Source organism: Heteronotia binoei, chromosome 14, assembly GCF_032191835.1.
Source record: "Heteronotia binoei isolate CCM8104 ecotype False Entrance Well chromosome 14, APGP_CSIRO_Hbin_v1, whole genome shotgun sequence".
NCBI lineage: Eukaryota > Metazoa > Chordata > Lepidosauria > Squamata > Gekkonidae > Heteronotia > Heteronotia binoei.
Genome location: NC_083236.1, coordinates 26,342,509 through 26,369,981, shown reverse-complemented (window position 1 = coordinate 26,369,981; position 27,473 = coordinate 26,342,509). Strand labels below are relative to the sequence as shown.

The following is a 27,473-nucleotide window of genomic DNA, read 5'->3' as shown; positions in this document are numbered from 1 at the left end:
ATACAGGGAAAGATGTGAAAAGGGCAACCAAAATGATCATGGGACTGCAATGCTTTCCCTATCAGGAAAGGCTAAAAAAAAAATGGGCCATTTTGGTCTAGAAAAAGATAACACAAGGAAGATACAACAGAGAATTATAAAAGTATGCATGGTCTGCAGGATGTAGATAGACAGAATTCTGCCCCCACCCCACACTCCTTCTTTATTCCAAAATACCAGAATCTGGGATGCACTCAGTGAAAACCAGTGAGCAGTAGATTCAGGACATACAAGAAGACGGCAGATTTATACCCCACCCTTCTCTCTGAATCAGAATCTCAGAGCAGCTTTCAATCTTCTTCCCCCACAACAGACAACCTGTGAGGTGGGTGGGGCTGAGAGAGCTCTCACAGCAGCTGCCCTTTCAAGGACAACTCCTACAAGAGCTATGGCTAACTAAAGGACATTCCAGCAGCTGCAAGTGGAGGAGTGGGGAATCAAACCTGGTTCTCCCAGATAAGAGTCTGTGCATTTAACCACTACACCAAACACTTCTTCAAACAACAATTTGTGGAACTTACGGCCATGTGAAGTGCTGGTGGTCATTAGCTGTGAAGGTTTTAAAGAGGGGGACAAATGGACAAATTTGTGGCAGTTAGCCATGACAGATTAATGGAGATTCCATGTTTAGAGGCAGCAGACCTTTGAAAGCCTAGGAGAGCCAGCAGCAGGGGAATGTTGCGGCCTCTGTGCTCCCACCGAGCCAGCCACTGTGGGAAAGCGGATAGCTTGCTAGGCAGATTGTGTCCCTAGGGCACAAATACGTATTTAAAAAGTGACTTGCCAGATCCACTTAACCAGAGGTGAAAGTAGACAAAAGAAGCAGGTGCATATGGAGTAGATGCGCACCCAATGAGAAATTACACCTTGCTGAAATCACTTTCAGCTAGATGAGGAGCAAAAATCTGTCTCCATCCTTAGGCCCCTGAACAACACAAACTGGAGGTAATGAGGCAGGATGAAGGCTGCTCTACCATTTGGCTACATGATGTCCCCCTTGATGCTCATTCCTCTTGCAGAAGAAGAAGCAGCACACAGTTGGCTCCAGAAGCACATGGGAGAAGGGGGACAATGCCTGCAGACTCAAACGGACACCTGACCTTCAAACCAGGGGCCAAATGGGCCTTTGTGATTGGACTCCCGAGGCTGGATCTCCTGGTGTGTTTTCCGGTCTGCAGAAACAGCTGCCAGGGTACGGATTAGGGCTGTAGCACTGCCCAAGGGGGGTTATTCTCCCCCAGGAATTTTTCCCCCTAGTAGGTGCCCATCCTGTGCCAGACTTCTACAACCTGTGACATTTCCTTGGCTGAAGATGCCCTGGCCATCCTACCTTCTGCAAGGCATGAGAGTTTCCTAAACTAAAATACATGACAAATTTATGGATAAACCCCTAGAAGATTATTCTTCCCCCCCCCCCGCCCCCCGCTAAAAGTGAGGGTAACACGGAGGGTTCCATCAGACAGTCCCATTTGAAAAATCCCTCATAGAGAAATCATATGCAAAATTGGTGGGTAATGTTCTATCTGCAAAGCAAATTTTGTCCCCAATATTTTCTTCCCATTAAACATGGGTGGCCCAAGAATTTTTCCCAAGCAACCAGCTTTCCCCTTCTCTCCAAAACAAAACCAAAATGAGGAGCCTCCATACCTTGGCTAGTAGAATTTATTTTCTATTTGCAAGAAATTTCACTGATTTGTCGGATGCACCAAACAACAGAACTGAGACAGGTTTTTGCTGGAAGGCATGTGGGGTCTCAGTGGTGGGGTGGGGGAATCACCAAGAGCAAGCAGAAGAGGAAGGGTGCATGATGCCAGCAACTGCAGATTCCACCTTTGAGCCTGGCTTGAGCTGCAGACAAAATCTAAGGAATTACACCAAAGGCCTGATGGGAGAGGTGGGGTTGGAGGTGAGGTTGGAGGGAGAGGCCACGACACATCCCTCCCTCTTCCATGAATCAGGCTTCAAAGGCCTTCTAGCCAAGCAAGGGAGTTACAATAAGAGTAGCAACAACAGAAGTAGCAGCTGAATTCATTGGATTGGCACCTTTCCTCCAGGCTAAGAAGCCTCCCTTCAACAGCCTTTCAGAGTATCTTCTTTCAAAGGAAGGAACCCTGAAGTCTTTAAGGACAGAGGGAGGTGCCAAGCTTGCTGTAGAGCAGGGGTGGCGAACAGTAGCTCTACAGATGTTTTTTTGCCTACAACTCCCATCAGCCCCAGCCAGTATGGCCAATGGCTAGGGTTGATGGGAGTTGTAGGCAAAAAAAACATCTGAAGAGCGACCATTGGCCACCCCTGCTATAGAGGAGTGGGAAAAGGACAAGCCAGTGAGCACAGGAAGACAGGCAGGCAGAGGCCTCAGGGGCAGCTTTGTGGGAGAGGGAGTCTGACTGTAGCACTTGGGCTAGTTTAGCTAGATTTACCACAGATGCTCGTGGCCCTTTAAAATATTAGCTCATTTTTAAGTGGCAGCAGAAGCTTTTTGCCATCCCCAGCCCACTGTATCAGAGGCATGAAAAGTCTCACTCAGTGGGACCTTCCATATTCAGACATACAAAGGTAAATAACACAAGAAGGTGACAGGAAGGGAGCTCTGGCAAAAGCAGGGCTCGTGGGGTATTTGTATAGTGATGCCACCCACCCCTCTCTTCAACGGCTGGGCCTTCTGGCCCTCCTCTGTGGCAACTCTCCCCCTTCCTTTCTGTTCATACTGCGTGTGGGTGTGCACACACACTTCTCCAGTGTTATGCTTCTAGTGTCACACACTCCCTGAACCCAATGAAATGGGCTATGGCTCATGAGTTCCCATTAATTCTCAGACAACATCCTCAGTCACCTCTCATTGACAGAGGACATCAGAAAAGTATATCTCAGGCAGAGGGCAACATCTTCTTCAGTGAAAATGTGCTGTGAAGGACTGTCTTCACTTCCTTGCTGATTCTCAGCCCATCATCTGCCACCTTTTGTCATCTTGGGGTCCCTTCTGCTTCTCTGGCTGATTTCTTGCTTTGGAGGTATTTAAATCACTTCCTTGTTTTAGTTTCTGCACCTCTGGCAATGTGTTCTTCAAACTCCTCCATTGCTTCCTTATTGTTCACATACTTTGGGGGGAGTAGTAGTCTGTTATTCAGTTGGGCAGGATATCCACTTTGACAAGACACCTCCTTGCATTTCCCACCCTCCTTGGCTCAGCTACACAACCTTGTTAGTACCTGTCACATAGATTAAACACTTTGGAATATGTGGCATGCATTTTATTCAGCCCTCTGTAACAGAGATTTTAAAGAACATCCACATTTGAGAGGAAGAGTCTGACAAAACCTCCTTCTTTCTTTTGACTCTTCTTTCTTCTTTCACACACTTGTTTTTACTTTTAAGAGATATTTTGTTTGGAAATAAAATACCACTATTAGACTTTCTGGGCATTCTCACACTCACGTGTCTTTTGACTCTGAACACTGTTCCAAATTTTTGTTTATACCCTACCGTGCTCCCAATGGAAGCTTATAATGGGAACCCAAAGCAGCTTATAACCATCTCCTCCTCTCTTTTTTTATCCTCACAACAGCCTTGTGATGCAGGTAAAGGTGAGAGTGTGGGACTGGCCCAACGTTACCCAGCCAGCTTCCACGACAGACCGGGGCTTTGAACCTGGGTCTTCCAGATCCTAAGCCTAACACTCTAACCACTATGCTACACTAGTCCCAAAGGGATCTGACGAGAGTTTTCTGGTGCCAGATCCTGGACAAAGCCCAAAGTTGCTTCTCTCCTTGTCCCACAGGCCTCTCAGATACTAACTAGTTTACAACTCATTTGGCAGCCACATCTTTGACAGAGTTGCCCAAGGCACATCTTTTCCAGAGAGGAAAGGCCCCACATCCATGGATCCAAGAGGATTTGGACCCTCCATGATATATGAAAAGGACTCACCAGCTCAGCATCCTGCCCTCGAAGCAGTGGCTTCTCTTCTGTGAATCGCATCTCATGCATCCCAGCCATGGTCACTTCCTGCAGCAGAAGTCCTGCACCAAAAAGGGAACCAGGGGAGACACGCATCAGCACAGCCCTGCAGTGAGTGAGTTTAGCCAAGGAGAAACAGGTCAGCCCCAGGAGATGCCAAGGCTTTGTACACCTAGGGAGCAGGAAGGGGAAATTATTCCTTTAGAATATGGCCTCCCTGCCACATCCTGGCCCACACAGGAGTAGTGCTTGACTATGACTACTTTATTAATTGTTCCTGGCTTGCCAGGGATTAAGTTTTTGAAATGGTCAACATCTGAATTTTTTAATTTGTGAATTTTAATTAGTAAATTGGTTTGTTTGGTTTTATGCCTAGTTAGTTTGTTTTAGAAATACATAATTTGTTTTATTTGCTGCACCATCTCTGCAGAGACTTGGCCCAAGGTGACTTGTGCAGTACAACATCACCGAATCATAAAGCAGTGTAAAATCATTAACTTATTAAAAACCTACCCAAAACACTAAAAAAAAATAGCACCACCCCAAACAGGTCTACTCAGAATCCTGCTCCGTGGGACTTACTTCCAGGAATACATTCTTAGGATTGCCCTGTTCACATCTTAAAATGAACCTCATAAAACACTCCTCAGGTTAGAAGCAGACAGTAAAAAAATCTAAAAGAAGATCTAACCCCACAGGTAAAAGCCTGGGTCTAAAAGAAATGTTTTGACCTAGTGCCTGAAGGAGACTAGAATAGGTGCCAGGTGAGCCTAAAAAAAAAAAGGCATTTCACAGGTGAGGTGCCACCACTGAAAAAGCCCTGACTCTGATTTCCACTTGCCTCACCTTCACAGGCCAGGGCACAGAAAACAGGATTTTTGTGGAAGAGCTTGAAGGGCCAGTATGGGAGGAAGCAACCCTTCAACTACCTGTCCTCAAGCCATTTATGGGAAAGAACCACCTTTCTGAATTACACCTGGAAACAGACAGGCAGCTAGTGCAGATTTTTTGGCACAGGGTACTTGCTTTTAAAAAGAGTGACTGACACCTGGTATTTCTAGGCTGCTTCAGAAAGCTTCCCAGTGCATCACGCAGCAGAGGAAGCAAGCTGGCAACCTGGACCAAGTTGGAAAGAAACCTGATACTCTTAGAACTAGGTCATGGCCAGGCACAAACTAAGGACTCTGCTTACAAGTGGTTTCAAAAGGCTGCCCAGGGTTGAGGCTCCCAAAAAGCTGAGAAACGTGTTTCCTAATAAGGGGCTGCTCTGCTCCAGAAGTCTCCTCCCCTCACTACCCACAGCATCATCCCCCTCACAATGGTCAGGACTGAAGAAGATGAAGATATTGGATTTATATCCCGACTTCCACTCTGAAGAGTCTCAGAGCAGTTCACAATCTCCTTTACCTTCCTCCCCCACAACAAACACCCTGTGAGGTGGGTGGGGCTGGAGAGGGCTCTGCAGCCCTTTCAAGGACAACCTCTGCCAGAGCTATGGGTGACCCAAGGCCATGCTAGCAGGTGCAAGTGGAGGAGTGGGGAATCAAATCCAGTTCTCCCAGATAAGAGTCCGCACACTTAACCACTACACCAAACTGCAGGAATTTGGATCTCAAAGTCACTCAGGATGGGCAGCAGAGACAGAAGGAGAGGGACTGTGGAAGGGCTCTGCAGGTGAGCCAGAGCAAGGATTGAACCTTGAAGACAAAGGGAGAGAAACAATTCTCAGAGAAAAGGCAGTCTAAGGCCCTGGAATACCCGAGAAAGAAACCTCAAACCCTTCTTACGCATACACACACACACACAATTTATTTATTTACGTCTCCTGTGCTCTGCCTTTCTCCCCAAGGCAGCCTGCATCTTTCCTCCATCTTATCCTCACAACAATCCTGTGAGGTAGGTTAGGTGGGGAGCATGTGACTGGCCTATGGTCACTCAGCCAAGTTTCCACAGCATGAATGAGGACTGGAAACCAGGTCTCCCAGATACTAGTGTGACAATCCTAACCCTAATACCATGCTGGCTCTGGATTGTTCCTTCACTTATGTGATGTCTTATTCTGTGGACTGCATTGTTTCACACTGTGTAATCCACCTCGAGTCTTGTGAGAAAGTCAGACTATAAATAACATCAGAATTTTTTTTTTAATTGCCATGGGACACGACCTACACCAAAGTCCGGTGGCCTCAGCCAGAGACATGCCATTCTTTTCAGTAAGGTGATCATTCCAGTGGACTGACCAAGGCCCTTCTGTTTCCCACACAGAATCACTGCTCATTTCCTTCATATATTTTGCTTTATGCACACCTTTCCTCCAAAAGGGATCCAGCCATGGTTCTCCCTGCCTCTGTTTTATCCTCACAACAACCCTGGGAGGTAGGCAAGCTGGAGAGAGAATGACTAGCATGAGGTCACCCAGGAAGTTTGGGGCTGGAGCTTGGGACTTCTCAAGTGTAGCCTGACACTTAAGCCGCTACAGCACATTGTGTCTCTTGAGTTCTGTCATGCTGGTGAGGGAGGGGGGTCTGCAAAGCAAGATGCCCCCCTCTTACAACATGCAAGCACAGAGGACCACTCAACACCAGCTCCCATCACAAGACCACCTCCGTGGATGCCTGAGTTGAATTGGGGTTTGCAATTCTACATTAACCTCTCCTGGGGGCTCTTGCCATCCTCACCCAAAAAAGCAAAGGATGCCACAGAGAAAAAGGCGATCCTGAAAGATCTTGGGAGGAAGACAGAAGCACAGCTCGGCTCAACCATGTGTTTCCTTGCTGCTGTTTCAGAATCCACAGGGAAGGTGACTTTGCCACATCCATGCTTCTGTTTCAGACAAAAGCTAGAATCGGGGGGGGGGGGGGGGCTCTGAAGCCAGCATGTTTCAAACTAGGATCTGGAAGATTTGGGTCCAAATCCCTTCTCTGTCGTGGAAACCTATTGGGTGACTTTGGGCCACTTGTGTGTTTTCAGACTACCCTACCTCACAGGGCTGTTGTGAGGCTAAAATGGAAGAGAAGAATGATGCAGAAAGCTGCTTTGGGTCCCCACTGGGGAGAAAAACTCGATGTGAGTGTGTCTGAAACACACACAGGTCATTCATACATACATACATTCAGCTGAAATGGCTGCAGTTTGATTCTTCAGAAACAGAATCCCTGAACATCAAAAACAAAACATCAGAGGGGCAAATAGATGTAGCTCAGCCCACCCAAACACACTACTTTTCTTCATGCAGGGAATGTTTTTAAACAATAGAAGAAATTTCTAATTGTGCCCTAATACAGCCTGGGCACAAGTTCACCTTTCTGTCTGCAATTTATGAGAAATGAATTTTAGGCTGCCCTCAGAGACATCAATGCTTGGCTGTCAAATAGAAAATGAAACAAACAGAAATGGAGGGCACAGCATTATTCAAGTTGGGATGGCATTATCTTGAGCCACAGTCCAGCCTGACCCCTGCCACTCCCCAGAAAAAGCTTTAAAAAGGATCTCCCCATAACCACACCACAAATGGAGGTGTCACTAGCACCGACCATTCTGACAAAAGGCTCCTTCTTATTCTCAGAGCAGAGCCGCAAACCTCAAAAGCTGCCACCCTTCAGTGCAAAAGGGGGAATGGTTTAGTTAGGCTTCGCAGGGTCCTTCTGCTCTGTATTCCATTCCTATGGCTCTCCCAGGGGATCCTGAAGGTGTCTCTGCTAATGAAGGACAACGGGTAACACAGTGTCCTCGCCACCAGAACCAGATGCAAAAGTTGCCAGCCACAGACAGACAGTCACGTGATCTAGCCTGCCATCTGGATGTGATTTTTTTTTCCCCGTAGTGGTTTCAAGAAGACTTGGGAAGAAAACAGCCTCCCTTTTAAATGGGTTTCAAATCCCAGGCAGAAAGAAGGAAGCTTTTTGCTGCCTCTTAGCAATCGGACTGGGAAGATGTCCAACAGCTTGGGAAGGAAGGAGAAGGTCTTGCCCAAGAAGACAGCAACAAACAGGAATTTCCGGCACTGCAATTGGAAGAAATGTTCAGCCTCGAGGCTTCTGGGTTTTTAAAAAAAAAAAAATAGCAAGGAGAACAACAAATGCTCCATTCAACCCCTGCCAGCTACCTTCAAGCTCCTCTGCCCACAATACAGGCAAAATCACAGAAAAACCAGTCGAGTCTGAGGGCATCTGGAACCAGCCACACAACTGACACCACCAAGCATGAGACCTTTTTGCACTGAGACAATGCTGGCACCATTTACCAAGCTAAGACATCATCATTAACCAGAGCCTCTGGTGCCAAGCAACCACCATCCACAGGGAAGCAGCGGAGCATTGGGATTGTCTCCTACAAGGTCGCACAGACAGGTGTGTTGACTGATAACCGAAGCGGGGGTGTGGCCCAGAGGTTCCTGGCAGCCAGCTGCTTCACGGTGCCCCAGAGTGCTGCATCTCTCTCTCTGAGCCCTGAGCGTTGCAGCATTGAGGGGAAACAAAATGACTCAAGCCACTGGTAGGCATGCTCAGCTTTGCTGCATTGGAAAGCCTTGGCCAAGTAACTGCAGGCTCCTTTCACATCAAAGAGACGGAGAATTTCTCCCGACCAGCAGAAAGCAGGCCAAGTCACAAAGCCACACAAATCAGCCCATCATTAGGAACTGACAGTTTTACCAGCTGTTGCTCAGACCTGCAAGAGCCCTTTGGGTGTCTGATGGCTGCGTATGCAGATATTCACCTGGGTCTCTGATTTCAGCATGCTTCAAACCCCAAAATTTCCTATTCTCAAAAATCAAGATTCTAGCCCTCAAGAACTTCCAGTCGCCTGTCATAAAGACTTTGTGGAACTGCAGAGAGGGACTGCTAGTCCTCAAAGCCCTGCATGCTCCTCCAATGGCTAGCAAAAAAGAGCTAGCATGAGACTATCAAACTCCCTGGATGTGGAGGATTATTCAGACCCACCTTGAAATGTCTTTGCATCAATCGCACAAAGGCCTGACCTACAGGGCTTCAGTGCCAAAACAGGTGTCCTATCACAGAGGGCACTCTCAGACCATGGACATCTACAAGACATTCTGGGACATTTCTCAAGAGTTATATGAGACAGCTGTGTGGGATGCCAAGTTGTCTTGGCCTTGTCTTCACCAGGCTCATGTCACACCAGCAAAAAGTCCTAAGGGAGTCTCAGCTCAGTGGAGGTCTGCCTTCCTCAAATCACTCTGAAGGACCTCTAGACAACAGTGTAGAGACCCACATGGCTGGCATCGAGCTGTGGCAACACTACAAGAAAAAGCTTGTATCCTTCTCTGAGAAAACATCAGCCATTCAGCTAGCAGAGTGTTGACATTTACTAATTATTATTTCCGTGTTTACACACATCATGCTCAACAAGGATAATCAAAGTAGAATGAAGGTCATGTCCTTGCATGAAAGCGTATAAAGTCTGACTATGGAAAAGGAGAAAAGGGACAGGGGAATGGAGCTGAGCAGATGCCAGAACACCTCTCAAAGCTTTGGTAAGGTTCAGGATAGAACAGGAAGATTTAAGTGGCGCTTAGGCGGGGAGGGCGGGATATAAATCGAATTAAACATGAACATAAAAGGCAGAATTGGGCAGAAAGAACAGAAAGATGCAGAAATGCTCCTGGTAGAGGACAGAAGAAGAAGAAGAAGAGGAGGAGGAGGAGGATGATATTGGATTTATATCCCGCCCTTCACTCCGAATCTCAGAGCGGCTCACAGTCTCCTTTATCTTCCTCGTTCACAATAGACACCCTGTGAGGTGGGTGGGGCTGAGAGGACTCTCACAGCAGCTGCCCTTTCCAGGACAATCTCTGCAAGAGCTATGGCTGATCCAAGGCCATTCCAGCAGGTGCAAGTGGAGGAGTGGGGAATAAAACCCAGTTCTCTCAGATAAGAGTCCGCACATTTGACCGCTACACCAGAAGGTGAGGGTGGAAAAATTCATTCCAAGGAGGAGACAGCAACAGAGCTGGAACAGCAAAGCTCCCAAACTAGAAAGTGTCCGGGCAGATGGGCAGAAAGAGAAGGCAAAGGAGATCACAGAAAGATTTTGTGCTGAACAGGAGAAGCCAGGACAAGGACTGGGGAGAGCGACCACAAAATATCCCAGCACTCAGATGTAATCTCAATGCCCAAACCCAGCTGCAAATCAGCTCATGAGTACGTACTATCCACAACTTGTCAACTGAAATTGATTTGTTGGAATGAATTGATTTGTTAGCAGCACATCTATAATTACTTTAGAGAAACCATAACACGTGCAAGAAAATGTCTGAAAAGGACTTTGTTGTAATGATGGGCAATTTCCAGCCAGTCCTGGTAAATGTTAACATTTACCACTACCAAATGGGAAGTGTCCATCATTATAGCAAAATCCTTTTCAGACATTCACTATTACCATAATTGGCTGGTAAATGTCAACATTTACCTTGGTGGGAAGGGCGGGATATAAATCATAAATAAATAAACATTTACCAGCCAATTAGGATGACAATGAATCCTTATCCTTTACTGACAACACTTGGTCATGAGACTGACCAAGAAACATACAAAATGACTGAGCTACATGGATGTACAGGACTTTCACCAATGTCGTCCTTTCACAGTAAATAATGGGAATAAGGATGAATTTTGTTGTTGCTGAAGACACACCCTTCATCGTTGTGGTTAGTGTCAGAATGTCATGGCATTTTCTGCTAATTTCCAAATGCTGGTAGATGGCCTCATCCTTCTTCAGCTTCTTATTCCCATGTCCCAGTAGATCCCTGCTAAAATCTTTACTAAAAGGCTCCATCCATTTTGTCTTCCTGCTTGCCCCCTACACTCTTTATCCTGCCCAAATTCCTCCACATCTCAGCTCAAAACTCTTCTCTCCAGGGAAGAACCAAGCCCCTTGGTTCACAGGTCATATTCTCTTGGCCAGCTATGCCAACCTGCCACCTTGCTGGTCCTGCTTCTGTGATTTGGAAAGGTTATCCATTGTACTTGGCCACAGACCTCTTCTGCCTTTGCAAGGAGAAGCTGCACCTACCAACATTCTCTCCTCTGTGCAATTATTCAAAGTGGAGGAGCCTGTCCTGTACAGACTCTGGGGCCTCCTCCACTTGTTGGGAAGTCCAGCAATATCTTAAGTTTCTTCTCAAATGGGAAAGTTGCTGTCAAGTGTTAAGAAAGGACTGAACAGCAGGATATTTTTAAAGCCACAAGCAGCATTTGGGGATCGTAAGCTGCTGGCTGCTGTGGATACTGCAAAGCCTTGAGTTACATTGGGAGAGGCAAGGCAGTAAGGGAAAAATGCAAGCAGATGCAAAAACCCCTCTAGTAAACAGGTTGAAAATGCAAAGCGGTCATTAGAATAAATGGTAAGGCAGAGCTGAGAAGACAAGCTGCAGCATGGGTACAAACGCAAAACATACCTCCAGGTAAAGAACAAGCATAAGGGCAGAGAGCCCATTTATCACAATCTGCATGCCTTCTGTCTGCATATAATGCTCAGTGCCACACCCAGAGATCCATGTTCTAAGTGCATGGCCCTACAAGATCATTCTTCCTTTCCATCGAATTGAAACTTAGAGCTCACCAGGCTAAAGCATACTCCAACTAAAACATGCATTCTTGCAGACACTGTCAAGTATCAGAGCATATGCTTTGCATACAGAAGGTCCTGAGTTCAATTTCTGACACTACCAATCAAAGGATTTCCTTTACAATGCATACACAATAGTACCTTATAATGGAAGATATCTGGCTATGTGATCTTGGGGTTACAGAGAAGAACCCATTAAGTCTGTCTTTTGACATACTACCCCACTGTGGAATTATCCAAGATGCCTTTTTCATGAGCCTCAGCCCAAATGCCCAGAGGTATCACCTGGTCACTTCTGTTACAGAATGGGCAACTGAATGCAGAGTAAGTAGCCCAGGAGGTGCCAAATCTGGGAGGTGAAGGTTTAGCACAAGGGTGGCCAAACTGCAGCTCGAGAGCCACATGTGGCTCTTTCACATATATTGTGTGGTTCTTGAAGCCCCCACCACCCTGTTGGCCAGCTTGGAGAAGACATTTGTCACTTTAAATCACTTCTCCAAGTCAGCCCAGCCAGTGGCTTGGAGAATACAAAGTTGCTTTCTTTCCACTTCTCTTTCCTCCTTCCTTCCATATCTTGCAGCTCTCAAACATCTGACATTTATTCTATGTGGCTACATTAAACAAGTTTGGCCTCCCCTGGTTTAGCACACCTGAGTTCCTCTAGTTATGCAAATGAACTATCGCCAGCCAAGACTGAGTAAGCCCTCTGTCTTTCATATATCTCCGTGCAGCCAACGCCTGTCCCTTGGGGTTTGCGTTTAACTGATCCTATGGAAGAACGAAGGCATGGAGCTGCCTTCCACTGAGCCAGACCCTTGATCCAATACTGTCTCCTCTGACTGCCAGCAACTCTCCAGGGTCTCAGGTCAAGGTCTTTCCTTATCACCTTCCACGTGATCCTTTTAACAGGAGTTGCCAGGGATTGAACCTGAGACCTACTGAATGCAAAGTAGAGGCTCTACAGATAAGCCATGACTCCACTATATTGCAACCTGTCTGGGTACATTGTGGTGCCTTTTATCTCCTGACCACACTAAGATGCAAGCCTACCACTTCCTGACTTCTTCTGATAACCAAAAAGGAGAGAATGTTAATGCCACACTGTGTCCTAAAGGTTAAAATAATAATAAAACCCCAAATCTGATTTTCACGCCATCCAATTTAGGTCTTCCGAGGCCCTAAACATTGCCAAGAACTCCACTGACTTCTTGCAAGGCAAGAGATGATGATGATAATAATAATAATAGTGACCTCTTACACTGCAATCCTATGCAGTTATTCCAATCCAAGACCACTGAAAAAGTCGTGGTGGACTACTGCATAGGATTGCACGTGTAATTACAGCACATCTAAAACTAACAATTAACCTTTTAGCAACACCACTTGAACACCCTCCGGTCTCCTTCCTTATACTTAAAAAAAAAAGCTGTCGTTCAGGTGGATCTATGTTCTGACCCGTTTATCTGGTTATGAAGCTATTCATGTTTTCCATCATGAATTCCGTTCTGTCAAAAAAGCTGTTTGAGCAAAATTAGCATCTCAGTCTATTCTTATGTCACATCTTTCAAGCATTTTGATGTCCCTAGCAATTTCCTGCTGCCTTAAAACTAGGGTCAGAATCTTGAAAATGCACCCACCTCCCTTGTTGAGGGCAACATTGTGGTTCCACAGTTCGATCTGGAAACCCTATGTACTCGGACCCCTCATTCCAAATCTTCTCTTCCCCACCTCCCCAAGCATGACAGGTAGTCGCTGCAGTGCTGGCTGTTTCCTTTCTCCCTAGAGATCCCAACCTGAGGAAAAATATGTATGGTGCAAAGGTCTTGGCGACTTGGCAGCCTCCCTCCTCCTGATCCCCACAAATAAATGCCGAGGAAGTGTGTGCAGGCATGAGAGAGAACCAGGCAGAGCTGCCAAAGGAAACAGAGGGCCCATCTGGATCCCTCTCCTCTCCAGCCTCACCACCTCTCACTGGGTAAGCTTAGCCGTTCAAGTAGGTGGTCCCCTTCTGAGTCATGGCTCAGTCCCCGAGCCAGGCTGCCGCTGCGCTCCTGGGAGACAAAAAGTGTGTGGCAGGGGAGCTTTTGTTCCCAAAGCTCTTAAGTGATTTAAGGGAAGGGAAGGAGGGGAGGAGAGGAGAGGAGGCAAAGGACGCCAGAGCAACAGAGCATGGCACTCTTGGGTCCCCGTCGCCACACACACACCGGTTTGGAGCTGCGGCTCTGCGAGCGCCACTCCCCGCCTGGGTCGAGCCTTTGGCTACAGGGAAGCAGCGGGCAGCCGCCCCCGGGTCAGCCTGAGCGCTCCTACCTTCGCGACACAGCGCCACGCAGATGTGACATTTTCTTTTCTCCTGGCGGGCAGAAGAAAAAGCATCCGCGACGGCCACTCCCCCCACCCCCCGGCCAGCGTCTGCACGGAGGAGATGGGGGGGGGGGGGGAGAGGTTACCTGTCAGCAATTCGATTTTATGTCCCCAAAGCTTCATGGCGCCTCCTGGATTCCCCAGCCCGGGCAGGAGCGAGACGAAGCGCGGCGGCCCCGGAGCCAGCCTGCCTTGCCTTGCCTCTTCACTCCCTCACTGCGGCTGGGCGGGCGGGCGGGCGGGCATGGCTCCAGCAGCGGGCGGGGACGGGAGGCGGCTGACAAATGCCGAGCGAGGCGCTCCACAAGCCCGTCGGTTGGCCCGGCGACGCCGCCGAGGGTGGGGTTGGGGGGTGTGCGAAAGGCGAGGGGGGGCGGCGACGGCAAGGCGCCCAGGGCGGCCCAGCAGGCCCCAGAGCGGGAAAGCAGGAGCGGCGCCTCGGAGGGCCGGGCCCGGGGCCTGGAGTGCAGGGAGGGAGGGCCACCTCCTCCACCTCTCTACTTACCGCCTCGCTGCGCCCGGCGCGCCCGGGGATTGCGCCTCGCCTCCTGGCCAAAGAAGGGCTCTCGGGGTCCGCGCTGCCTCTGCCCGGCTGCAGGGGAGGAAGGGAGGGAGGGGGCCGCCGCGCCTGCCTGCCTGCTGTCGCCCCTCCTCCTCCCGCTCCCGCTCCTCGCCTGCCGCCTGGATCGCGCTTTCCACCGTGCGTCGAGGGGAGGGAGGGAGGGAGGGCGCGCGTCAGGCTCGCCTAGCCCCAGCCGAGACCAGCAGTACCTTCCCCGGGCCCAGCCGCTGCCGCCGCCCGGCTTAAATGGGGAGGCGCCGCTGCGTCAGGAGGAGGGGAGGGCGCAGGCCGAGGGGGGCCCAGGCCGGGGCGCACGTGGTGGCGCTCTTGGGGAGGGCCGCGGCCTCCTGGCGCGCCTGGCTGGAAGTATGAGGGCGGCGCCGGCTCCCCTCGAGCAAGGCGGCGGTGGGGGGGGGCAGGTGGAAGCCCCCCCCATTGTGGGGCAGGGCAGAAGCTGCGGGGGGGGAGAGGGAGGCTTCCCTGGCGCCTGCCTGGGGGAGGGGAGGGGAGGGGGGTGCTGCGGGCGAGCGCAGAAGGGCCGCATTCTCGGGGGTGGGGCGACCTCCGGGCTGCTGGAGGGCAGGCGAGACAGTGCGGGCTGGGCAAAGCCGAGGGCCGGGGGGAGGGCGACGGGTTCCCCGCATTTGGCCGCGCCTTGGCTCTGGAGGGTGGACGAATGAAGAGGAGGAGACGACTCGCCATTAGCAAGCCGTTGAGGTGGCGGTCAGCAGCTTCTCTTTAGGCGCGCTGTTTGCCTCTGTGGCCGTCCCGGAGCGGGTTGTTGGGACTTGGGCCCCTGGAGGCGAGCAAAGTGAAAGGGCCGCTCTTGGGAAGGGCTTTTTCCCCTCACGCACCCCCCCCCCCGTCCTTCCCGGTAGGCCGCCCACAGGCGTTGCATGGGGCTACAGAGCCGCTTGTGCTGGTCTGATGGATTCGCCTTGAGAGGGGATGCTGCCTTTGCAGGTTCCTAGGTTTCCACAGTGCAAAAGCACCACAAACCTTATAAACTGCGCCCTATACACGGAGACTGCTGGCATTACAAATGCCGCTGGCCTTCACGGAAAACTTCAACACGTGGTTTTGTTTGTTGTTTTTCCTAGTGAGTCATGAGGTTCCATCACACCCAGTGAATATGTCAGACACTGGCAATGGCTTGGCTTTGCCAGCATCTTGTGTGGCTGCAATGGCCTGTGGAAGGATACCCACATCTCAGTCTCTGAAACGGGTTGGATGTTAGTCACAAGATATGAATACGTGTGAAGCCTTCCATCCTTCTGAGGTGGGTAAAATGAATACCCAGCTTGCTGGGGGGAAAGCGTAGATGGCTGGGGAAGGCAATGGCAAACCACCCCATAAAAAGTCTGCCGTGAAAACATGAAAGCAACGTCACCCTAGAGTCAGAAAGCAATGTCACCCTAGATTCAGAAATGATTGGTGCTTGCACAGGGGACTACCTTCCCCCCCCTCAATAGGGGACCCAAAGTGGCCCACATTGTTCTCTCCTCTGTTTTATCCTAACAACAACCCTGTGTGGATGGTCAGGCTGAGAGTGTGTGACTGGCCCAAGGCCACCCAGCAAGCTTCCATGGCAGAACTGTGATTCGGACCAGGGTCTCCCAAATTCTAGTCTAACACTCTAACCACCACACCGCACTGGCTTTTTTTGCCTAAGTAAAAACATGTTTGAGTTTTGTTGCTGCAAATGACTGTCTTGGATTGGTTGGTCATCATGCCACTGAATAGAGAAAGAGGCAACCCTAGTGAGAGATGTAGGCATTGTTGAGCAGGTTGGGAACATTGACAGAGTGCTGTTCAGTTTGGCACAGGTGTAAATGGAAAGCTGTCTTTTTTATTCCCAACATGAGAAATGAAAGAATAAATGAAAAGAAGGTTGAAAGGGAGAATAAAGATGGCCAATTCTCTATGGGAGGTTTAGAACCATGATAAATGAAGCACAGAGAAAATGCATACCGCAGATGGCTTTTATTGGTTTACTTTTTTTTGTTTGCTAAGACAGTTTTTCAGAACCTTCAGGGTGGGGTGGAAGTAGGGGAATGGGCAAAATGAAGGCAGGGGCATTAGAAAGCGGTTTTTTCTGTTAAAAGATATCACAAGACAGAAACTGTTCACAGTGTAGGCTGTGTCTGAGGATCGAGATACGGTACAGTTCATCTAAATGGCAGAGAAATATGCATGAAGCTGGTGTATTGAATTCTGAATCAACCACTTGCTGAGTTTGCTGAAAACAGTTGATAATGGAAATATAGGTTTGAATAGATTGGGAGCTTTTCCATAATAAAATTGTTTCTTTTAAAAGCAGCTGGTTAAGCATATCTTGTTAACCTCCCACGCTTCTTACTCACATACCAGGAAATTGTGCAGAAAGTGACTTGTCACTAAATTGGGGCTTTACAATAAATAAAGCAAATACTGCATCTTCAGGGGACAGTTTAAAGAAAAGCTCTGAGTGTTGGCAGCAGCAGAAAAGGAAGTAAGGTAAGTGGTAGAGCCATTGGCAGCAGAGTAGCCTGCCTGCGTCCACTCTGTAGGCAAACGAGCATTAGCAGAACGTGATTAGCAGAGCATTAGCAGAATGTGAATGAATGTGTTTTAATTATCTGTAGGTTTATATTGTTAGTTGTAACTCAATGTATGTATTGCATTTTTGTTGTTAGCCGCCCTGAGCCTGCTTCCGTGGGGAGGGCGGGATATAAATTAAAAAAAATGTGAATGAACGTGGAGCTGCTGGCCCATTTTGCTACAGGGATCAAAATAATAAACTAGGTGAAGTTGGATTTGATTTGTAAACTATGCATTTTATTTCCCAGTCTCTCATTCCTTCACACAAACACAGACACTTCATTTACAGCCATGCACGCTTCTCCCTTCATCAGTGGTACTTAGACCTTGATGTGGGACCTTCTTCCTACAAAGCCTGTGTTGTTCCACTGAGCCACAGCAACTGACCTTTCTTATCACCCCGCTGCATTAGAGCACCACTTGTTCTTTTATATGTGTATATCAGCAATTCAACTGTTCTTTGCATTAATCCTCCCTAGCAGTGTCCCTGGAGAGGGAAGGTGGCATGGTATAGCCCAGGGGTGGCCAAACTGGCTTAATGTAAGAGCCACATAGAATAAACATCAGATGTTTGAGAGCTGCAAGACATGAATGTCAAATGATGGAAGGAAGGAAGGTAAATAGATGGGGGAGGTGGAAAGAAAGCAACATTTACTTTATATGCATTCTCCAAGCTGCCAGCTGACTTGGCTTGAAGAAGTTATTTAAAGACAGAAATCCCCTCTCCAGCCTGGCCAGCAGGGCACACAATATGTGTGAAAGAGCCGCACAAATGTGCGAAAGAGCCACATGTGGCTCCTGAACTGCAGTTTGGCCACCCCTAGTATAGCCTGATCTTGAAAGCTAAGCAGGGTCAGTACTTTGAAGAGAGACCACCAAGGAAGGCTCTGCAGAGGAAGGCAATGGCAAACCACCTCTGCTTCTCACTTGCCTTGAAAGCCTGAGGTTGCCATTCATTAGCTGTGACTTGATGGCACTTCAGAAGTGAGAGAGAGATAGGAAATATTCAAAGGCAGCGTGCTTAGGGTTGAAGGAAACCAAAGGGAGCTCCTCATTCTACCCTCCAGCAGATGAATAGAGCAGTGAAGTAAAAGCAGCTCTTGGGCTGAGTCATCCGTGCAGAGCTGACTCAAGAGGAAGGAGGGGAGAGAGGCCTGATGAACAGAGTGATTTCTGGTGCAGGTGACATCAACCAGAGCTCCTGTTGCTGTCCTGGTCAGGATATGTGCAGCCACACAGAGAAATAACCTATCAGAGTCAGGTCAAGTACCTGAAGAGCTGGAGGAGACTAGAACAAGGAATTCCAGCCTTTGCAGCTGGGACAGACCTTTGAGGAGGCACAGGGGGGGAAAGGAGGGTGAGAGTGGATTTGTCAAGGCAAGGTCCAACAGCTTCTTGGCAGGGAGAGTCCAACATTGGACTTCCTTGCTGGCAGTAATAATGTGTGTTATCATAGGTCCATGCCCAGAGTTCTGTTACTGGGAGAGGATTGCACAGCTAAGACATCATTATCAGAGGCCATTAATTAAGCCCCCTTTCAGTGCTAATGGCTCTTCCTTTGTGGCCATGTTCTCCCAAACTGGACCACAGTTATACAAACTAAAGCGTCACAAAGTCTTGAGCACCAAAGCTAGAGGCTGCCCAAGGCGCAACAGACCCTAGCTCTCTGGGGATCTGTCCAAAGTGCTGAAGTGACAGCTTCGCTTGCTGGAACAGACTTTTGGCTGCTGCTGCCTTAGGTGACTCACCAATCTTCAGTGCTGGAACAAACCCTGTGGAGGCCCCGCCTAGGCAGTCGAAATCTTGGCCCCCCCCCCTCACAAATCATCTCAGAGTCAAAGCACCTGCCCTGCCATAACCTGCAGGCACCTTCTTAAAAGCCCCTTTTACTAAGCTGTGGGGGAGACGCAGAGAGAGGCAAACTTGGCGCCGCCACCAGCAGCAGCTGCACCAGGCAAGTCGGGCAGAGAACAGCTCAGTTGCTGGCTGTGCATGTGGGCTGGGAGGAAAAATGGAGGGGGAGAGCTGGCCCGAGGCCCCTAAAGGCATGGGGGCCCATTGGCCAGTGCCTACTTGGCCTAATTGTTAATCCGGCCCTGCCAATCTTTGTTCTCAAAGGTTGAATCGGGCATAAATGAGTCTTTGCATGGGCACTGTGGAGCCAGTGGCCTGTGTCTAGCTGATCTCCCTAAGAAACAAGAATAATCAACTGTTCATGACCACCACTACCACCCTTAGGCTGTGCTCTCCCACTGTAGGCCATCATAACAGTTCACAGGAGCCGAACATTACTGGACTCCAATGCCTCCTTCAGACCTAGGGATTCAGGAGGTCCCCAGACAGGAAGGGTGGAACCCCCTCCTCTTACTGGAGCAAACAGGAGGTGGGGGGCCAACTGGGTCAAGACCTGACCCCCAACACAGATGAGCAGCTACTGGGAGGAATCTTGGAGGTCTCAGGCACAAACACTGGGAAAAGATGCAAGGGGCCACAGAGAAGACAGAGGTCTTCCATGGAGTTGGAGGAGCTACCAAAGGAGGCAAAGGCACACCCTGCCACGCTCGCCATGGAATCTGCTTGGATACTAAACACCAGGCATATTCTCCGACACTTTAGGCCACACTAACACCACAACACCTGTGGGGTGGGGGAGTCAGCTATCTTAGGGGGAGGATGGGATGGCAGATATTTAAAGAGAAGCCCAAGCTGGAGAGGAAGAGTGTGAGACTCTCAGAAGTCTGGCAGGCATCTGCAGACTGAGAGAGAATGTCAAGCCAGCCAGGGGAGAGAGGTTATGATGGGTGAGAGGGACTCTGGTGGATAAACCACCCTCTGCCTGAATTCTGGGGCTTTGGGAGTGCTCCACATCTAATAATATCTGCATCCTGGAGACCTGTCCACCTGAGGAACCCTGCCGAATGGCCCCAGGACACAACAACCACCAACCTGTGTGGGACACTCAGTATTTTTCTTCTTGCTTCCTTCTAATGGCAAAGCCTGTGCCTCCCATTTGCTCACTTTTACTGCCTGTGGAGGTGCACAATGACAACACAGGCAGGGTCCTGTGCATCAACCAGATAGTCAAAAGGCAACTCACATGGACTCAGCCACCAAACTGAAGCTGTCACTGCAAGGTGCCCATGGCTACCAAGTAGGCAGTAAATACTTCCCCTAAGGAAGCCCTTGTAAGATCTGACCTGCAGTCCTCCCTCTGCCCCTCTCCTGGCTCAGCAGCAAGATGTTTTGGTAGCTTTACGGGCTCCACTTGTGTAAATTAAGCAGAGCAAATAAATAAGAGCCATTTGGTGTGTGTTTCAGCTTTAAAGTGAAAGTGATTTTTATCTAGAAAATGGAAAGGGGATACATTCAGAGAAAAAGAAATACAATCTAGCTTTCAGAGCTACTTCTTAACAGTTAAATGATTACAAGCTAAAGATGGCAGTTCTGTCTCTGCTCACAACTTTTAGAACAAAGACAGGAAATTTTGCCATACAATATCAAACTAGTGCATGCATGACCAACAGCACATCTTCAAACGAATGTATTGATCAGCCAATGACAAGACTACAGATCACAGCATTATACTAAAACACCACCCACTCTAGCCCTGGAAAACTTTATCGGCTTCTAATTTGTTACAGCTTAGCTAGATAACATCCTGTTTACACACAACATCAGTTTAGCTCTATTCTGACTGAATTGTTGACAGCTTGCATTAATCTTTGGACTGCATCAGTTAATAGGATGAGCTCTCCCCATCCGTTTCCTAGCTGGTTTGTGACCTTACCCCACTTTCCTGTTCCAGGTTGGCTTTAATTCCTTTGCCCATTTCTCCCAGTTGCTATGCCCTTTTATCTTAATCATGTAACCATGGTTTTTGGAAGCAAAATAAATTATGCAAAATCAGCAGGTAGGTTGCAAATAACTGGCAGAGTCTGTTACTATTGCTATTGCAGGATACATGGTATGGAGCACTGCATAGGAAAAGTGCCTCTTTTCTTACTCAGAATCGGACAGAACTGGTGTCAGAACAATTGTGTTTCCCAAAGGATATGTGTCTTCATTCTTTTTTTTAATTTACTTCGTTTATACCCTGCCTTTCTCCCAAAAGCCCCGTGGTGCATAGTGGTAAAGCTGCAGTATTGCAGTCCTAAGCTCTGCTCATGACCTGAGTTCGATCCCGGTGGAAGCTGGGTTCAGGTAGCCGGCTCCAGGTTGACTCAGCCTTGAATCCTTCCGAGGTCAGTAAAATGAGTACCCAGTTTGCTGGGGGGGAAGTGTAGATGACTGGGGAAGGTATTGCCAAACCACCCTATAAAAAAAAGTCTGCCGTGAAAACATGAAAGCAACGTCACCCTAGAATCGGAAATGACTGGTACTTGCACAGGGGACTACCTTTACTAATTTTTTTTTCCTTTCTCGCAAAGAGGATTATACTGTTTTCCTTTGTTTTATCCCTAATGTAGATTAGGGATGAGACCATGTGCCTGGCCCAAGGTCACCCAGCAAGCTTCCATGGGAGAGTGGGGATTTGAACCTGGGTTGCCCAGATCCTGGTCTGACTCTCTAGCCATATTTATGCCACACTGGCTCTCACACCACACCGACTCTCAGTTTCCTTCAGAGGGAATTGTCTTAATTGAGTAATTCATCCTATGAAAAAGAAATCTTGTTATTTTTAATTGGGTTAAATCTATTCCACATTCTCCCTTACAAAGGTCATCAGGTCTGTAAGGAGAGAGTCCATTTGCAGAAATTTGCTGTCTGTGGTCTATCCTAAATTAATCTGCAATTTAAATATTCCAGAACCAAAGTGCCTAGTTTGGGAGAGATAATTTTTCTGGTAAAGGCTGCCCAGTTGGTTCAGACTGACTCACCCGGCTGCTTTCAACCTACTTCTGGGCGATTTTTTTTTTTTTTTCAAGAGTCACCATCTGGGCTGTATTGCAGCAAGTCAACAAAATGACTGGAATGAAAAGTCAATGGCAGCTGACTCCCCAGCATAAAAAATCCCCATGTGCCCAGCTAGGCATCACATTCAATTTGCTAGGCATCACATTCAATTACACCTGAAATTTATTGAAATGGTGGCAATGACAACAAAGCTGAATTCTCAAGCAAATCTTCCTCCTTTGACTCCGTCTGCAAAAATTCTGAATTTAGGTAGATGTCATAATTTGAATTGTTTTCACCATTTGCTGTTCATGAATACTCTTGAATTTTGTGGGTTAAGCAAACCATCGGCTGACCATATGCTACGACACCACCTCTGCTGCAATACTGATTTTATACTATCTATGTTTAATATATTATGATGTGCCCAACTGAACTGCCAAATTGTATTGTCTACTTTGATTGGTTTTAATTGCTGTTTTTAAATGTTATCCACCCTGAGCCCATCTGGGAAAGGGCGGAATAAAAATGAACTAACTAAATAATTTTTTTTTAAGTTGCAAAGACAAACTTGAGTTTAACTGGTCATGGTACTCTATGGCTACCCAAAGACTTAATTTCAAACATACACAATGCAGCAACTTTGATGATGCTAAAGCAGACAGTCTGTGCTTTGTAGAGGACTGCCTTAGGATCCCCTCCCCCCGTCACCACCACCTTGAATGCCTTGGAGAAAAAGCAGAATAAAAGATTCCCCTGGTTTAAAATTGTCACACTTATTTTGTGCAAAGTTGTATTTCTGCTCTACCTACATTAGTTGAGAATGGACACTTGGGTCTGGACTTCCTCTCGTGTGGAAGGCTTTAACTCTTCTGAGAAGCAGTAGGAGAGCCCATGGCTCAGCGACACAGGCTCTGTTTTGCTTGCAGAAGGTTGCAGGTCCAATCCTTGGTAACTCCAGTTCAAAGAATCATCTGTTAGATGGTAGGAAAGTCCTGAGACCCTGCAGAGCTGATGCCAGTCAGAGCAGACGGTATTAACCTTGATAGAAAGATGGCTGGCTTGGTATAAAGTGACTCTATGTGTTTATTTTATTGCATTTAAACATTTATATCCTGCTTTTCTCCAAGGAGGAGAAAGAAAAAGAAGAGAAGATTGAATTTATACCCCACCTTTCACTACTCAAAGGAGTCTCAGAACAGTTTACAATCTCCTTCCCCTCCCCACAAAAGACACCCTGTGAGGTGGGGGGAGTTGGAGAGCTCTGACAGAAACTGCTCTTGAGAGGAACAACTGTGTGAGAACTTGTGAATGACTCAAGGTCACATCAGCAGGTGCATTTGGAGGAGTGGGGAATCAAACCCGGTTCTCCCAGATAAGAGTCTGTGCACAAAATCCACTACACCGAACTGGCTCTCTATGTAATATCTATGTAAATAAACCAGAGTGAGTTCAAGCAGCCCTGCCCTTTTGTCATTGTTGCTGCCATGAGGCAAAATAAATGCTTGGAGCCATTGCGACTGTGGTCAGATTTCTAAATAATATTATGGGTTAAAAGGGGGTGGAGAAAGCAGGTGGTCAGGGACCAGAAGCTGGATTGAGCATGTATGTCTCCAAACTGGAAGCCATCAGAAGTCTCTCAGCTCAAGTTTATAAAATAGATTTGTCTTTGTTTTCCTGTATAGCAGATGCTGATACAAAAGCAGAGATTCTCAAAATTCTGCATGCTTTATCACTTGTCATAGTGCTATCTCGATTGGGAAAAGACTCTGTGGAAGCAGCAAGTGGGGATTTAGGCAGCAATAGCCAAGGCCCCTCTCTAGCAATGGAAGGGCTCATCTTGATCATGGTGCATCACACCCTTGCCAGAGCAGGGGTGGAAGTTTCCCAGGACATAGTTTGACCTTCATTTCGCATCGAGTCACCCGCCTGACATCAATAAAGACATGTGAAATAATAAAATGAACTGTCACTGCCAATTAACATGCCAGGCGTACTTGGCACCTGGGGCTCTCAGTGTAGAATGAGGAGCCAGCTCCAAATAGGGTCGCTTCCCTTGCACCAGCCCTCTGGCTCTCCTTGGAACGGAAGGGCCAAAGTCAAATGACAGAGATGGAGCCTGCAGAGAGCATTCTGGGAAATGCAAGGCCTCCAGAAGGAACAGAGGGGCTAAAGTCAAATGACAGAGATGGAGTCTGCAGAGAGCATTCTGGGAAATGCAAGGCCTCCAGAAGGAACAGAGGGGCTAAAGTCAAATGACAGAGATGGAGTCTGCAAAGAGCATTCTGGGAAGCGCAAGGCCTCCAGATCTTCCATCCAGTGCTCAGGGCACTTGACAACAAAAGGTGCTCAGGTGGGAAGAGCTCTCATCTCTGAGAATGATTAAAGTAAAGCAGCAACCTAACCTCCCAGGGCAGCAGAAAAAGCAGCCCAAAGCCAGAGCAGTCAATTTGAAGGAGCAGTAGATAGTGTTGGCTACAGCCCACTTTATAACCCAGGACCACCAACAAGGAAATTCTAATCAAAAGCCACCATAATTCCAAGAGGGACACTTGTTGTCATCTGCCTCCAGCTGACACATGAAAGCAAGTTAGCAGGTGTCTGTTAGGAGCCTTAGTTCCATAAGAAACCCACTAGCTGTAACAAAGATTGGCTGTAACTTAGTGGTGGCACAAATGCCATACATACAGAAAGCCCAATGTTCAGGATCCGGGTATGATCAGGATTAGAGCTTGCAATGCTCAGCCTGAGAAAGAGCCATCACCAAGCAGAGCTAAGTTATTGGTGGTGGTGGAGGAGAGTCACGGCTTATGGCAAGCAGATCCATTCTGAGATTTTTACAAGGTTATGGTAATCATCTTCTAAAAAACTAATCTTCGTTTTTAGTCAAACATAGGCTCACTTACAACTTTAATGCTAGTAGCTCTTTTGGCTCACCAAGTAGAATTTTTTTCTCACAACCCTCCACAGCTTAGAGGGAACACTGAAAATACACAGCAAGGCTTTGGAAATATGTACATTAATTTGAGTGTACTTAAATATGGGGGCAGATAACCAATCCTCAAAACTCTGTCAGATGACTGCCCTAATATATTTATGGAGCACAGCAAATGTACATGAGAATAATAAGGTTTGCAGGCTATCCCTTACAGGCACAAAAAAATCCCACTCATACCCTGAAGGAGGTTCTCTCCAGCTTGAGTGAGTTGGAACAAAATGGAAAATGATGCTTAACAAGGGCATTGGAGCAAATCCTCCTAATGTTATGTATTCACTGATGAGGTAAACTACGTAACCGCCAGAACAAGCTCCAAGAAACTAGAAAGCTTGGCAAAATGTAATTTTGACATACTTTAGGATTGCATCTTTGTAAGACGTTCAAATCAGAGATAAATTACTATCCTCAAAGGTGACTGTGGCAATCAGTGATTGTAAATAACTCTGTCCACTAAAACATGCTATATAAATAATGAACACTCATTGCAACAACTGCAGCTCTTGGGATTCTTGGAAGGATGTCATGATACACTAGTTTCTGGCAAGTCTGCAATGCAAGCGTTCTTTTTTTGTATTGTTATGCGTGTGTGCACTTGGAGGTCATGGTGACCTCTGGTAACTGACCCTTGCTGGGGACATGGAGGATATTTAGGGAGATGGCTGAATAAAGACTCCCCTGCCTCCTGGTTCTGGTATTCCATGTAGGTCTCCTGTTCAAATACTTGCCAGAGTCGACCCTGCTTAGCTTCTGCGAGCTGAAGAGATCAGGCTAGCCCGAGTCGGACCTTTTTAGACTCCTATGTCCCACTAACGATCTTGCTAGCAAAACAATGCATTGAATCCACTCCTTATCATCTCCTCTCTCCATTTCTGCTATATGACAAGTAATCCCATTATTTTTTCTGCCTTGATAAGTCAACTCAAACATTTTCAGTATTATAAGTAGAGGATCGATCCATTGTTATAGCACTATTGGGAGACACCAGTTGTGAGTGTTGCTTCAGAGCAATGACCAAACTTAAATCAGATTCAAACCGCTTATCTACATCAGGGGTGCCAACTCAGTTGTTATGAGGGCCGGATCAGATATAAATGAGACCTTGTTGGGCCGGGTCATATGTGTCATAAAATGTAATGCCAAGTAGCAGAAATATAAACTTTATAAAGGACAGAGACAAAGATTTTTTAAAAACTTTAAATAAAACATGCTTAAAACATTAGCACTCATTGGTCTTAAACGTGCTTTCTCTATATCTCTCCTGTGCAATCCAGGGAACTGAGCAAAGGAAGCTCTGGCTCTTTCCTTCCTTCCCCAGGGGACCAGGAGGAGGAGGAGCCTCAGTCAGTAGAAGGAAGAGAGGTTTGACTCAGTAGCTCTGCTGTGCGATTGAGACAGCCTGGCAAAGGAAGCTATTCCCCCTCTTCCTCCCCAAGGGAGGAGCCTCAGCCAATGGAGAAAATAGAGGCTTTGCTCTGTAGCCCCTGAGCGATTGAGCAAGCCTGGAAAAGCAAGCTGTGATGCAGAAGTGCTGAGATCGGGAACACAAAATCTCCTAGTCATCCCCGGGCCAAAGGAAGTCCGCTTAAAATCGACAAGGGACCGGGCCTTTTCTACTATGGCCCCCTCCTGGTGGAACCAGCTGCCGGAAGAGGTGAGGGCCCTGCGGGACCTTACCCAGTTCCGCAGGGCCTGTAAAACAACCCTCTTCCGGCTGGCCTATGACTAGCTGGTATAAGAAACTGCGCGCAGTTATATTGGATGTTCGCTGCCTCTAAATGTTTTAAATGTTTTAACTGTTTAAATGTTTTAAATGCTTTAATGTTTTAAATGGTCTAATGTTTGAATTTAAATGTTTTACACTTAATTCCTATTTATGTTAGACTCCTATGTTGTAACCCGCCCTGAGCCACTCATTGGGAAGGGCGGGATAGAAATCACAAAATAAATAAATAAATAAAATAATAAATAGAAGGAAGCAAGAAAGAGGGAGAAGGAAGCAGATGACAGCCAGTTGCTTGGGGGCCTGATAGGAGCCCTTCATGGACCTAATTTGGCCCCCATGTCACATGTTTGACACCCCTGATCTACATACTACCAATATTTTTAAAAATTCTGTGCTCATCTGTGTGTGTGAGAGAGAGACTGAAATACACATACATACAACCTTTCTACTGTCTCCTGAGCTTCTACCAAAGTTGACCTGGACTTTTCACTGCCTAAACAATAGTTTGCCTGAAATGCTGTGTGCCCAGCAAAGGTGTTTACCTGTATTCTTTCTGCATGCCACATGGTCCGAGTAATCTGTTGTGCAAACTGACATCCCAAAAGTGTTAGTTTTCAGTGCATCTTACAAATTCCTGCAGAATTCACACTTGGGTGATTTTAAAAAAATACAACCATTGTGTGCACACTAAATCAAGCTCGGGTGTTCTGAAATGTCCTCTAGTGTTTAAAAGTTGGCACACATTTTGGCAGTGACTCTCCAGTGTCTCA

General features: G+C 47.5%; 1 protein-coding gene across 4 annotated transcripts in view; it reads right to left on the bottom strand.

The window, feature by feature from the left end:
- Positions 1–14,468, bottom strand: part of NDRG4 (NDRG family member 4) — a 62,705-nt gene extending 48,237 nt beyond the window's left edge. For 3 of the 4 annotated variants that reach the window (XM_060254126.1, XM_060254127.1, XM_060254125.1), the window contains exons 1-2: positions 14,034–14,085; positions 3,967–4,058 (exon numbers count right to left, since the gene is read on the bottom strand). In XM_060254126.1, coding sequence (XP_060110109.1) covers positions 3,967–4,058; positions 14,034–14,070 — 129 coding nt within the window. In that variant the 5' untranslated portion in view covers positions 14,071–14,085. Of the gene's footprint in view, positions 1–3,966; positions 4,059–14,033; positions 14,086–14,452 lie in introns of those variants that run through there. The other variant, XM_060254128.1, reaches the window with a different exon arrangement.
- Positions 14,469–27,473: the final 13,005 nt, after the last annotated feature.